Source organism: Crocodylus siamensis, chromosome 4 (assembly GCF_052110815.1).
Source record: "Crocodylus siamensis isolate JL-2025a chromosome 4, ASM5211081v1, whole genome shotgun sequence".
In the NCBI taxonomy this organism is placed as follows: domain Eukaryota; kingdom Metazoa; phylum Chordata; order Crocodylia; family Crocodylidae; genus Crocodylus; species Crocodylus siamensis.
The window spans coordinates 116815090-116827281 of NC_143398.1; the positions used below are offsets into that span (position 1 = coordinate 116815090).

A 12192-nucleotide genomic window follows, 5' to 3' on the forward strand; every position below is an offset into this window, starting at 1 on the left:
CTGTGGCAGGTTAGGGTATTATGTCTTGTGTTGTATCAAGGTCGTGTTGTATCAAGGTGGCTTTTGAAGGGAGGTTAGACAATGTATTTGTATATGATGGTTTAGACAGGGATGCTCCTGCCTCAGGCAGGGGAATGGATTAGATGGAGTTCCTTTCCAGCCCTAATTCTCTATGATTCTACCTTCAGTTTCTAATCGCTAATGACTGAAATAAAAAACACTGGCTGTGTTTCTGTTTTTTTCTGATGCAGGCAATTTAACTTATTTCCCCAGATTGTTATGATTATACCATATAAACTTTCTTTTCTATTTGCATTTGATTTGTGTTCTCTGTTTGAGTATACCTCCCATGGATTCCAAGGAGAAATTACACAGAATTTGTTCTTCTATCAGTAAAAGTTCAGAAGTTCAGTTCTGTTAGTAAAAGGTGATCAACTCTTCCCTGTACCCCCCCCCGCCCGCCCCCCCCACACACTTTTTCTGCCTCCTTGGACTGCAAAACTGAACTGGAAATTTGGTTTATGATGAAGATTATAATGAGATTCCAATACATGCTGCTTGAAGCTGGGCTAGAAATACTACAAGGGCGATCTTTTCGGTGTTATCTCAACAATTCCTGCTTCAGTGGAATTTGGGAAATAGGAGAGATGTTTGGACATAATAATAAGAAAAAAATATTCATGATACTTTTTAGTTTTTTAACTTCAATTAATATTTAGATTGGACAGAGTTTGAATTCTGGCCACAGTTTGAGTCAGTTCAGATTATGGCCTAATCCTGCATTCCAGTATGTCCTAATAAACCTCTAGGCATGGACAGAAATGACAATTTTCTCCTGATCTGACCTCTGAAAGCACTCTACACAGTTGCAGAGTGCCTCAAAGGGCCTGATCCCCAAAAAAACCTTGAATCCCCATTGCACGAAAGTTCAGATGAAAATGCTCCAAAATGGAACAGCTTCAGTAAGTTGTATCTGTGCCAGTCCCGGTGCTGTTTTCAGAATGGGAGAAGGGAAAAAGGGCAGTTTGGTCTGGGGGGGTTTCAACCAGTGCTGGAGTGAGGAGTCAGTAGATTGGAACCCCTCTGAGGTGGGGGGCTCCAGTCTACCTACCCCACCCTCCAGCGCTGGCAGGGGAACCCCCAGGGGAACTCCCTTTCCCCTATCTGAAAACATTCTGAAACCAGTGCCGGGGCTGGGAGGCACAAAGGGTGTTGCTAGGGGAGACTGGCTGCAGGCTTACAGCCAACATCTGGATTTGCTCAGGCCCTGGGACCCAACAGTGACCCAACATCTGTTGGTTCCAGGGGATCTTTGTAACTCATGGTGCTTCCTGCAAAGTATCATGAGTTACAATGGGGAGCTGCTTTTGTTTTTGCCTTTTATATTGATGTCAAGTCTCACTGAAGGCAACGAAAGCTAGCTTTAGAATTTTGTCATAAATGCACAGTGCTCATCCATTACTAATTCCTACACTATTCTTTGAAATATCTGACCTGGTTTTTAAGTACCCTAAAGTTGCAGTGTGCTTAGATAAATGGTTTGATTGAACTTATTCTGAAGTTTAATAATACTTTCAAAACGCATAATTGAAAGTCTAATCAAAGGGTCTTTTTGTAGCCTTTCACTAATTGCATGTAATTCAACACTCAGGAAATATGCTATACAATTTATTTCTCTCTGCACTTTATGTGTTGTGTCCCCCTCCCATTGATGCCGCTAGGAGTTAAGGATATTTAACACACACAGAATATGTGGAAAAGATCTGGACTGATGGTGTTAGTATTTTCCTTTTAGTGCATCAAGTTATTGATTTAGTTCTTCAGGTAAGATCTTTGTTTTAAATTATGTTTAACACTTGATACCAACTCTTATCATAGGTGACAAGAAATGTGATGACTGCAGTTCTGAGCTTGCCTCCAGGAGATATCTACAACATTTCTGTGACAGCTTGTACAGAGAGAGGGAGCAACATTTCCACACCACAGCTAGTGAAACTGGGTAAGAATGTATTTGTTTGTCAGTTATGTTATATTCAGGTTTCTTCCCTTAGCCAACAAGGTCAGAACTTTTTTGAGCTCTAAGGCATGCCCATGGCTGACTTGTCTGTCTTCTTTTTTTCTTTTTCTTTGTTTATTTGCTATAAATGCTATAAAATACATGCCCTTCATAGCTGACCTAGGAAAATATTTTACTCTGAGAGTAGACCCATTCACCTTCAAGAAATGTACTAATCAAGATGAGTAGTGGTGGCAATCTCTGGCCCCAAATGGTGGTGAGAAAAGCCTGTCTGTAACAGCAAGAAAGAGAACTGTTTTCCATAATTGTTTTCTTGTGATGGGTCCAAACATCCCCAGACTCTGGGAACTGGGATCCAAAATTGTCTGCTGATCCCAATGTTCCTAACAAAAACTATTCGCATTTTTCATAGATTCAGTTCTGGGTCTAAAATCTCAGACTTAGAACCCAGGCACATGTCCATTTAATGGCACGATTAAATCTGATTCTTGATCCCAACAACCATGCCTCTTCCCATGCCAGCAAGTCTCCCCTTCTACCAGCAAGCTGAAAGTGTGTCAGTAGGGCCAGGTGGGCTGACAATCAGTTAATTGTCTGCTGGCCATCAGGACCCTACCAGGGACTCAAACCAGCTCTGGCATAGTCTCAGGCAGACTATAGCTGATTGTTGAGGCCAGAACCAACAATCAACTGATTGTCATCCTCAAGCCCAGGCAGAACTTCAGATATTTCAAGTCCCCAGTGCAGTCTGGGGGGGGCAAAGTTAATAACCAGATGATCTTTGACCTTGGCTAGACAGCCCCCATTTAGGGTCAGGGCTGTCCAGTTCAGGCCAGCAATCAGATGATTGTTAAAATCCCTGCCCAGCATCTCTGGCCAGGCTGCCAGGCATGGGGTATCAAAGGCTGCTGGCAGTGGGGGAAGGGAAGGCAAAGGGCTTCCCTTTTAAGGTTTTAAGATTAGATTTTAAGGTTAGAAAGTTTCTGAGGGGAAAGCCACTTCAGTGGCACTCTTTAGAGCTCTCTGTATGCTGAGAAACACTATGTGGGCCATGGGCAGCAGGGAACTTTTGGCTCCCCAGGTGCCCATGCCTCATACCATGAAGTGGTTCCTCCCAGCTGCATGCCTGCTTTTTGAAGCTCTAGAGCACAGTAAGCCTGAGACTGGGAAGACACCTTCTGATGTCAGGGTCAAAGCACCGCCCCCAACCCTACTATCTGCCTCAAATGATTGTACAGGGGCACCAGGTCCAGGACCCAGTGCTGTCCCCCAACTTGATCCCCACTGGTGGTGATGTCCTATATCCTGGAGCTTCCCATATTGGATCACTACACTGAGCTGAGTGTCAGGATCTATCATAGGTTAGCCCTGACATGCCACACATTCCATTTAAGGCATGATACAAGCAAGCCACAAAGATGTAACACGTTATATGTGGAATGTCGTTGTGGTTTGTTTGCTATATTGCTACCTCATAAAATTGCTCTAATGTGTGGCCAGGTTACCATTTAGGCAGAGAGGGATCTTGGAGTCAGGATGGACTCCAGGATGAATATGAGTCGCCAATGCGACGAAACAATAGGCAGAGCCAACCGCACCCTGTCATACATCAACAGGGGCATCACTAACAGGTCCAGAGAGGTCTTGCTCCCCCTCTATGTGGCACTGGTCAGGCCGCAGCTGGAGTACTGTGTCCAGTTCTGGGCACCACACTTCAAGAAAGAAGTGGAGAACCTGGAGAGGGTCCAGAGGAGGCCACTCATATGGTTGAGAGCCTCTGTGGCCAGCCCTATGAGGAGAGGCTGAGGGACCTGAATCTATTCAGTCTCTGCAAGAGGAGACTGAGGGGGGATCTTGTGGCTGCCTACAACCTTATCAGGGGCCACCAGCAGGGACTTGGGGAAAGTCTGTTCACTGGGGCCCCCCCTGGGGTCACCAGGAACAATGGCCACAAGCTGAGGGAGGATAGGTTTAGGTTAGATATTAGGAAGAAGTACTTCACTGTAAGGGTGGCCAGAGCCTGGAATAGGCTTTCCAGAGAGGTGGTGCTCTCACCTTCCCTGAAGAACTTGAAGAGGAGACTGGTAGGCACCTGGCTGGGGTCTTATGACCCCTGCCACCCCCATGCCGATGATCCTGCCACCCCCTGCCAATGATCTGTTTAGGTCCCTTCCGACTCATTGATTCTATGACTCTATGACTATGACTCTATGCCCATTTATGGCACAATTAACACCTTAATTGAATCTTCAATGTACCATGTGCTGGGGCCCTTCGACTGATTAAGTCTCCTCCCACACTTCAAATAACAAGAGCTTTCTCAGTTGTAACATCACCACAATATTTTTTACAAAAGCAGTGGAATCCATTGATGTGAGATCATGCACCATTTATCTGTGCGTCTGTCAAATATAAATGAAAGAAACAAATAAAATAATCCAACTCAGTGGCTTGTGGATGGAAGAATTTTCCAAGATATTCTCCACCCACACCTTCCTTCCAATCCTTTTATATTGGTGATGGGTAAAAGAACGTATTGGGGATCCACCTCCACACCTTCTATGTTTCTGCTGTAGCATCCTTGAGCCACCTAGTGTACAGAACAAGAGACAAGTGAGGTTTCCAATAGTACTAGTACAGGCAGAAGGCCATTATAAATGTGGGGTAGATAGGAATGATAACTTGAAATTTGATAACGTGCACAAAGATTGAGTGACATTTACAAAAATGGGAGGAAAAATCACAGTTGAATCCTGATAATGGCAGTTTGGTTCTGTTGTAGCCATGCTGCATATTGGCATGAGAGGCATTGGAGTAACAGCAACCCATGCAAATGGGAACTACCTTCCACCTGAATCCCCAAAATATATTGGTGCTGGGATGTACCATAGTCTTCAGGATTTGTAGTTCCCCCAAACTTCACCTACCAGATGAAATATTTCAAGAATCTTGGGAAACTCTATAAAATTTTCTTTCCCCAAGGAAGCAATATTCAAAAGATGTTTTTTTCCACAGAAGTGGGAAATGTGTGTGTTCTGGGAATGGTGCAGTTAGTCTGGTCCTGACAACCAATATCAACGAGTTTTCAAAGTGGTATTTGGAAATATTTGTCTCATGCAGACTGTTCAAGAAACAAATTTATTGCTCATTGTATATCCCTAATGTAGTTGTGTTTCCCCATTATTTAACATAAGGTGTTATTATTTCTGGATTGCTTACAGAGGGGGAAATATTCATAACATTCTGTTTGAACTGATGAATTTTGAAGTACTATAGGTGCTTTGCTGTGACCTTTTTATTGCTGTTTAAGAGAAAATGGCATGAATCTAAGTATCCAGGCTCTATTATTATTTTAACAACTTTAATGTTTTAATTTTGAACAAATGTCAGTAAAGAGAATTTACCATGAAAAAAGGCAATCCTACATTCTCTCCACTATGCTTTTGAAGGGAGCACGGAGATCTGATATTAGAAGTATTAGAATTGATTCTGCATGATTGACTGCTCAGCACTTGGCAGCTCTGATGGGCCATTCCTGCCAAATGTAGAACTGTATTCTTCCCTCAGTGGTTTCTGCTTCATCCTGGCAACCTTCCACTTTTCAAAGAATCTATCCAATAGCTTAGGTAAAGGGAGGATTTACTTGGAATAATGCCCAGGTGTAATAGTGTCACAACTCAATATAGACTACTCTATCTGCTCTACAGAAAGAAAAGTGGTATAAGAGATGCTCAAAATTAAACTTCTCTAGACAATGTGGACCAAAATCTCTCTGTTTCAGGTTCCTCATCTATAGGGATGATACATACTAGACTTCTTATGATAGTTGTGAGGCCTAATTCTTTGATATTTGTAATACATTTGGGTAGATTTGAGTAATAGGTTCTGTAAACATCCAAAATATTATTATGCCAGGGATTCTCTAGGTGCACTCAAACTGAAAGCATACAGAGGCTGTCCTCACAAATGCTTATTTAAAAAACACTGCTGAATGGCTGACAAAAACCCCTCACAGTAAAATAGCTAAAACAGCTTTATACCACCTCATCTTGAATGATCCCAAATTGTTTTACAAGTTCATGTGCAGTCTTCAGGGCAGACATCACCAGTTACCGCTCTTCGTTTGCTTTGTGACTCTAGCTCAAAGCAGGCTACTGACCTGAGTGGGGAGACCTGAACAATTACACTATTTAAAAGGGGAGTTTTTACCCTCAGTTCAGCTGAACAGGAGCAGACAGATGAAAATTACAATGGATCTGATAAATTCTAGCTCCCTTTAAAGATATCCCTCGATATATCTTGGCAGTCACATTGGGTATATGTACTTTGTCCCCCAGGAGCTGTGCAGCACAGCCAAGCATACCATTGCATAAAGACCACAGTATATGAAGGATTACATTTTTCCTATGCCAGTTTTACAGATAAATAGTTTTACATATGAATTTCTCCAAGGAGGAAGGCTAACTGGATAGATAGATTTGGAATAACTTGGAAGGAAGAAAACAGTTTTATTCAGAAAGGTCTTCAGTTTTCCTATCTGTAATTAGGAAGGGAAATATCATAATAAGTAAATAAACAGAAAAAAACTTTCTAGCACCTTCCAGTAGTCAATAATAGACCCCAAGAAACTCAAGTCAATCCCTGCCTCCTGTCACCACCCTTTTGCCTATCCAAGTAGTTGCCCTTAGAGCTCTTTCTTTTATCATCAATGCAAGGGAAGCTGAGATTGTTCTCATGTTCACTAGGGGGGGTGCTTTGGACTCTGCACAAATACTGCTTTATAGAGAGAGAGACTGCCTGCAAAGTTTGGATCTAGATTGTGTGGTGGTTTGGTCCATCTCCAGCACATCTAGATATAGTCTCTCTAGCATTTCAAACCTAACCCATTTGAATGTCAGTGGCCTTATAAAGGCCCCCAGAACCCTGATTGTGTACTGTCTTAGCCATGTGGAGTCATCTGTACCAGTGTAAACTGACCAGAAGACACTCCACATCAGAAGAACAGTGTTCTATGCTTTCTTTACCGTGCTGCCAGCCCTCACAAGGTGCAAAGTGGTGGAAATTGGGAACGTGCAAAGGAACTCTCAGAGGGTCCAGTATAATCCTCTGCAGTTCATGTGGCTGACTGAACCTAGGCACTCAGAAAGCCAGGCAAGTTTACAAAGCCAAAGCAAGACGCTTCAAAAGTCTGCCCTGTATGCCAGACACTTATTTTGCTTAGATACTCAGGATTTTTGGTAGGTGTGCAGCCATCAAAACTCTCCAAACCTTGCTGCAGTTTATGTCTACCCAAGCTCTGTGTATGGGGAAAAACCAGTCAGATTGCCAGCTGGTGCAAATGGAGGAATGAAGCTTTGTCCACTCAGACCAACTGAGAATCTAACCTTTTATCCGTCTATGTTAATCTCTTGTCAGCTCTCTATATATTAAATGAATATTTCTGTTGGACTTATCCCTTCAGATTCCCAGATGTAGCAACTGGGACCTGACTCAGAGTTTATGTTCACTGGGGTAAATGGAAATTAACTCTGCTTTGATCAGTGAAGTTTAACCAGTTGCAATGACTACTGTATTTGTTGCAATTTTTTTTTAAAGCCCAAGCTCCTGGAATCAGGCTGTTGCCTGAGAACTTCAATCTTATATTTTTTACAAAGAAAGTTTCTGGACATTATGAAGAGCAACTTTAAGATGTGTAAAATGTTATATAAATGAAGAGAATCCCAAATGTGTAGGTTTTCTTTGAGTTTTGAATACCAAGGACAATAATACTTCTGGCATAAAAATATAATGTGATGAGAATCAGAATTTTAAGTATGCTTAGGAAAAAGTATGTCAACGCATGAAAGTTTTGCTATGTTAGTTTCTCCGTGCACTTTTCTCAGTCTTTGTCCTTCCATTTCCATGTATTTTCAATAATCCAATTTAAATTTAATTTTGTTGCCATTAGTTACAACCACCAGATGTCAGACTTTTACCTTTGTTCATGGAGTTACTATAGCTTTAGAAAAGGCCCTGTTTGGAGACTGATATCCAGACCTCCCAGTCCCTCAGGAACATTATGGAAGCCAGACTTGAATGCAGATTTATTTAATGACTTGGATCTATCTTTGCATTAAAACCAGTCAAAATCATGGGGACAGATTCCCCGTTTCCTTGCACCTCATATTATCTTTTACACTAATGCAAAGCATATGAAAACCATTGCCATTGTTATTTGAGAGCATTTTGCACTCCTGTGAACTATGATAAAAAATGCAACAGACAACCTGGCTTCTCAGAATTCCCTTTTCCCCAAAATAAAGGTAACATTTAGAAACTGACTTGAATATAAGTAGTCAGACCCCACTCTGAAGATAATCCGTTTAAAGGCCATGCTAACTGATACTTAGAGATGGATATGAGAAGCAAAAGCCAGATCCATATTTCTAAACTAAAGAGGCTTCCAAATCTAAGGTTTTGAACCAAACCTATTACGGAAAATCTGATTAGGACTCAGATTTTTTTTAACTGTTTGCTCCAGCCTCTGCAGAGTTCAGCCTCCTTTCAATTGAGAGCTTTGGTTCATATCAGTCCTTATTAATGGGGGTTCACCCACCCCTAACCCACACTGATTATATTAATAAAATACATATGTATGCTGCTAAAACCTTATTTTTATTTTCTCAACATGGGATTGAGAAATGCCAAGCAGACTGCATATTGCAAAGGGTATGTACAGATGTTCACTGTACCCAGTCTATGCTCACATAAAATACTTTCAGCTTCATGATCATATATTGGGAGTGGCCTGTGCATGCTTTTGACAGCGCCAGGAGCCACACCAGGAACCTGGTCTATGTACGTCGGGGTGGAGGAGCTAGTGGGTTCACAGGGGATTTGGTGATTCTGGGAGACAGTTGTCAAGATTGTGGGAGCAGGGACTGGCAAGTCTGCAATGGGGAGGTTGTCCAGCCAAGGGTGGGAGGGATGAAGATGGGCTAAACAGGGTGCAGGAGGGATTAGGAAGAACACAGCCCCAGAGTTAGGGTGAGCGGATGGGTTTTCCCAGCCCCAGGGCTGCACTCTGAACATGTGCAGATATTTGGTAAATTGGGCTAGCCCATTTCCAATCTAACTTAGTTTATCTCCTCAGGTCTACTAATTTAAATTGGGGGAGCCATTTTTTGCTTAGTTTAACCTCCCTGTAGAGATTGGCACTTAGATTGACCTAACCCTAGTTTGGTTGATCTGAGTGTAACATCTGCATGTATCCAAAGACATGGCTTCTGCTCTGAAAATACCTGAAATTAATCTTTTTTATGGTATTTAGCTGCCCCAAAATAGTGATCAGGAACACCCCATTGGGTGGTGTCCCACCAGTTAAGGGAAAGAAAATGCAGTAAGCATCTTGGTACAAGTAAGCCCATCAGGAGTGCAGGGAGGAAAGGGGGAGCAGCTAGTTCCTTCTACTCTTTCTACCTTCTGCTGTTGCTTCTCCCAAAACCTGCTCCATCCACCTGCAACACTCAGTTTCAGAATGGTTCTTATTTTTCCCTGCCCCTACAGCACTGATCTCCATGGCACAGGAAGTAGAGCTTCAAAGACCTGGTGAGCCAAATATACCACCTCTTGAGAGCCATACAAACAGATAGAACCAGTGTGAGAAGGATAATACTACACTTGTCCTATACTAGCTTCCCACGTAACATGCAGACACCCATTATGATGACATCAAGTCTTTTACAACTACTTCTATTTAAGATCCATCATCATCTCCGACAGCAATGCACAATTCCCCATGCTCTCTTGATGAAAACATAAGACATCCTTTGAAATTACAAAGCTGTCTAGGATATAGGGGGTTATAGGACATATATGTGTGTGTGTGTGTGTGTGTGTGTATACACACACTACTGTTTTTCATATCAGCAGGCAATATTATGAGGAAGGATGAGGACTGATCACTGTTGGAGATGCATATATATATTGCAGTAAGATGCCAAAGAAGGCCAAGAAGTTCACCTGTAGCTTCTAGAATGTAATAATGGGGAAAGAATATATATATATATATATATTTATATATATTTTTAATCTATAAAATGCACTCAGATCAAGTTAACTAAAAATGCTACATATACACATATTTACACACATGTGCACACACAAACAAAACAGAATTCAAGGTTTGTACTTCTAATCAACTAAAAAATCATGATTTCCTCTGCTGGAATTAGAACATGCTAGGTAGTGCACACTTCTATGGGAGGCTGCTTCTTTATCTTCTTCTGCACTTCTGAGTTAGAGAATTATAGCTATCTCTCCCAGTAAATGTTGCTAATGAGTAGGCAGCCTTTTGCTCCTAAAAAAATTTGTGCAAATAGCTATTAATAGAACATGCTGATGTTCCTCCAAACAAGAATTATTGAAAGGGGAAGTGAAGTAATTATCCAACTGTCCAAACAGAGAACAGTTAAACAGAGAAGAAAACCAAGATGCTTTAGCTATCTTCCTGTTTTAAATTCGTAGCTTATCAGTGTCTAATACTGTGTTGGGAAGAAAGACCTTACCTACTGGAAAAGAAAAACTCAAGAAGGTTATCATTCAGTTCATTGATACTGCTTGCTACTGCTTTCTGCTAGTTTTCCAGAGTCCAAAAGGTAAGCTTAATAAAAAGAGAATGAAAGGAGATTTTATTTCTTACCCAGAACCAGCTCCTCCAAAATCCTTGTTTGCTGTCAACAAGACACAGACGTCAGTGACTCTGCTGTGGGTAGAGGAAGGAGTAGCTGATTTCTTTGAGGTCTTTTGCCAGCAGGTTGGCTCACACCCAGAATTAAAGATCCAGGTATGTGGTTGCCTCTTTTCCCATTTCATCTGGTCTGTTTTTTAACTTGATGTTGATGACAAGCCCTTAGGATCTGGTTCTTTGCTGTTTGCACTTTGTATAGTCACACCCCTGTGCAAAGTGAGCGTAAAATACTGTAACATCACAGAATATGAGCCTTTGACATCAATTTTACACTCAGCCATTCTACAAGTTGAAAGGCAGTAGAGAATTAAGCCATTAATACCTGAGCTAGTAAAACACCCAAAAATATTGAAATTCTTTTTTTCTCTTGCTGACCACACATGGAAAGCACATAAAATTAAGGATTGTAATGGGCTTTGTAGAGTCCTCCTGTACTGAAGGTGAAATTCAAGGCAGTATTCATTGGCTAAAAGAGAACCTGGGGGTTTTATGGGGTTTATTAAAACCAGGGAGAAAACTAGAGGGTTTAATACACAAAGATATGGGTAGAAAAAGGTGGTCAGATTCCATGATATAGAGGAAGGAATAAGCAGCAATATAATTAGCTGGCAGAGCAGTATGGTGATATTTGTGGGCCTCTTCTTCTCTGTTCTGTTCTTCATTTCCAGTACTTTGAAACAAGTAGGATCCTTGCTTCTACTGAAACATGTCTGTTAAACATGATAGTAACTTTTCGTTTGTTTTGTGCTTCCTTTTCTTTAAGTCATGTTCACTCAGCTTCACAAACAAAACTCTTTTTTTTGGTCTATTCAGGTAAACTGACCCTCCTCAAAACTGTATCTGTATAGCCTCATAATAATCTGACTAGAATGGTGTCTAGTCTCATAATACTAGCTCTGAAGAGATCTGAGGACGAAGGTAGTATTATGACTTGATCCTGTATTGTAGATACACAGCTGAACTCTATGTAGGATGAACTGTACGGTTGCATTTAGCATTTTCCATTAATGTTATATCCTGAAATAGCAGGAGGACTTTAACTGAAAACCCATATACAGATGCACCCTAAACTTCGGGATAGAATCCGGATGTGGATATGAACTACATTTCCCATAGAAGCTTAAAACAGAAATTCATAATCTAAAAGTGGGCATGCAGAGTAATTATCAGTTATAAGAAAGGGAGAAAACGTAAGTTTCCCAACTGAAATCAAGCATCAGAGAGCCAATGTGTTTTAGCAATAAGGAAGAATGATTCCATTCGGCTACTGTTTTTCATATCAGCAGGCAATATTATGAGGAAGGATGAGGACTGATCACTGTTGGATAAATGGAGGGAGGAAAAAGAATTAAGACCCTGGACAAGAGGTGTTGAACATTGGCTGCTAACACGTTTTGGCACCTTATTTGGCTTGATTTTCAAACACATTAAACATGTCGCATCTTCA

The 12192-nt window shown here is 41.4% G+C and overlaps 1 protein-coding gene across 4 annotated transcripts in view; it reads left to right on the forward strand.

The window, feature by feature from the left end:
- Positions 1 to 12192, forward strand: part of PTPRO (protein tyrosine phosphatase receptor type O) — a 263577-nt gene that overhangs the window by 197280 nt on the left and 54105 nt on the right. For all 4 annotated transcript variants that reach the window (XR_016441869.1, XM_090043530.1, XM_090043531.1 and 1 more), the window contains 2 exons: positions 1879 to 1999; positions 10702 to 10841. Coding sequence is in view for 3 of the 4 variants with exons in the window: in XM_090043530.1 (XP_089899656.1) it covers positions 1879 to 1999; positions 10702 to 10841 (261 nt within the window). In the remaining variant the exon portion in view is untranslated. The remainder of the gene's footprint in view (positions 1 to 1878; positions 2000 to 10701; positions 10842 to 12192) is intronic.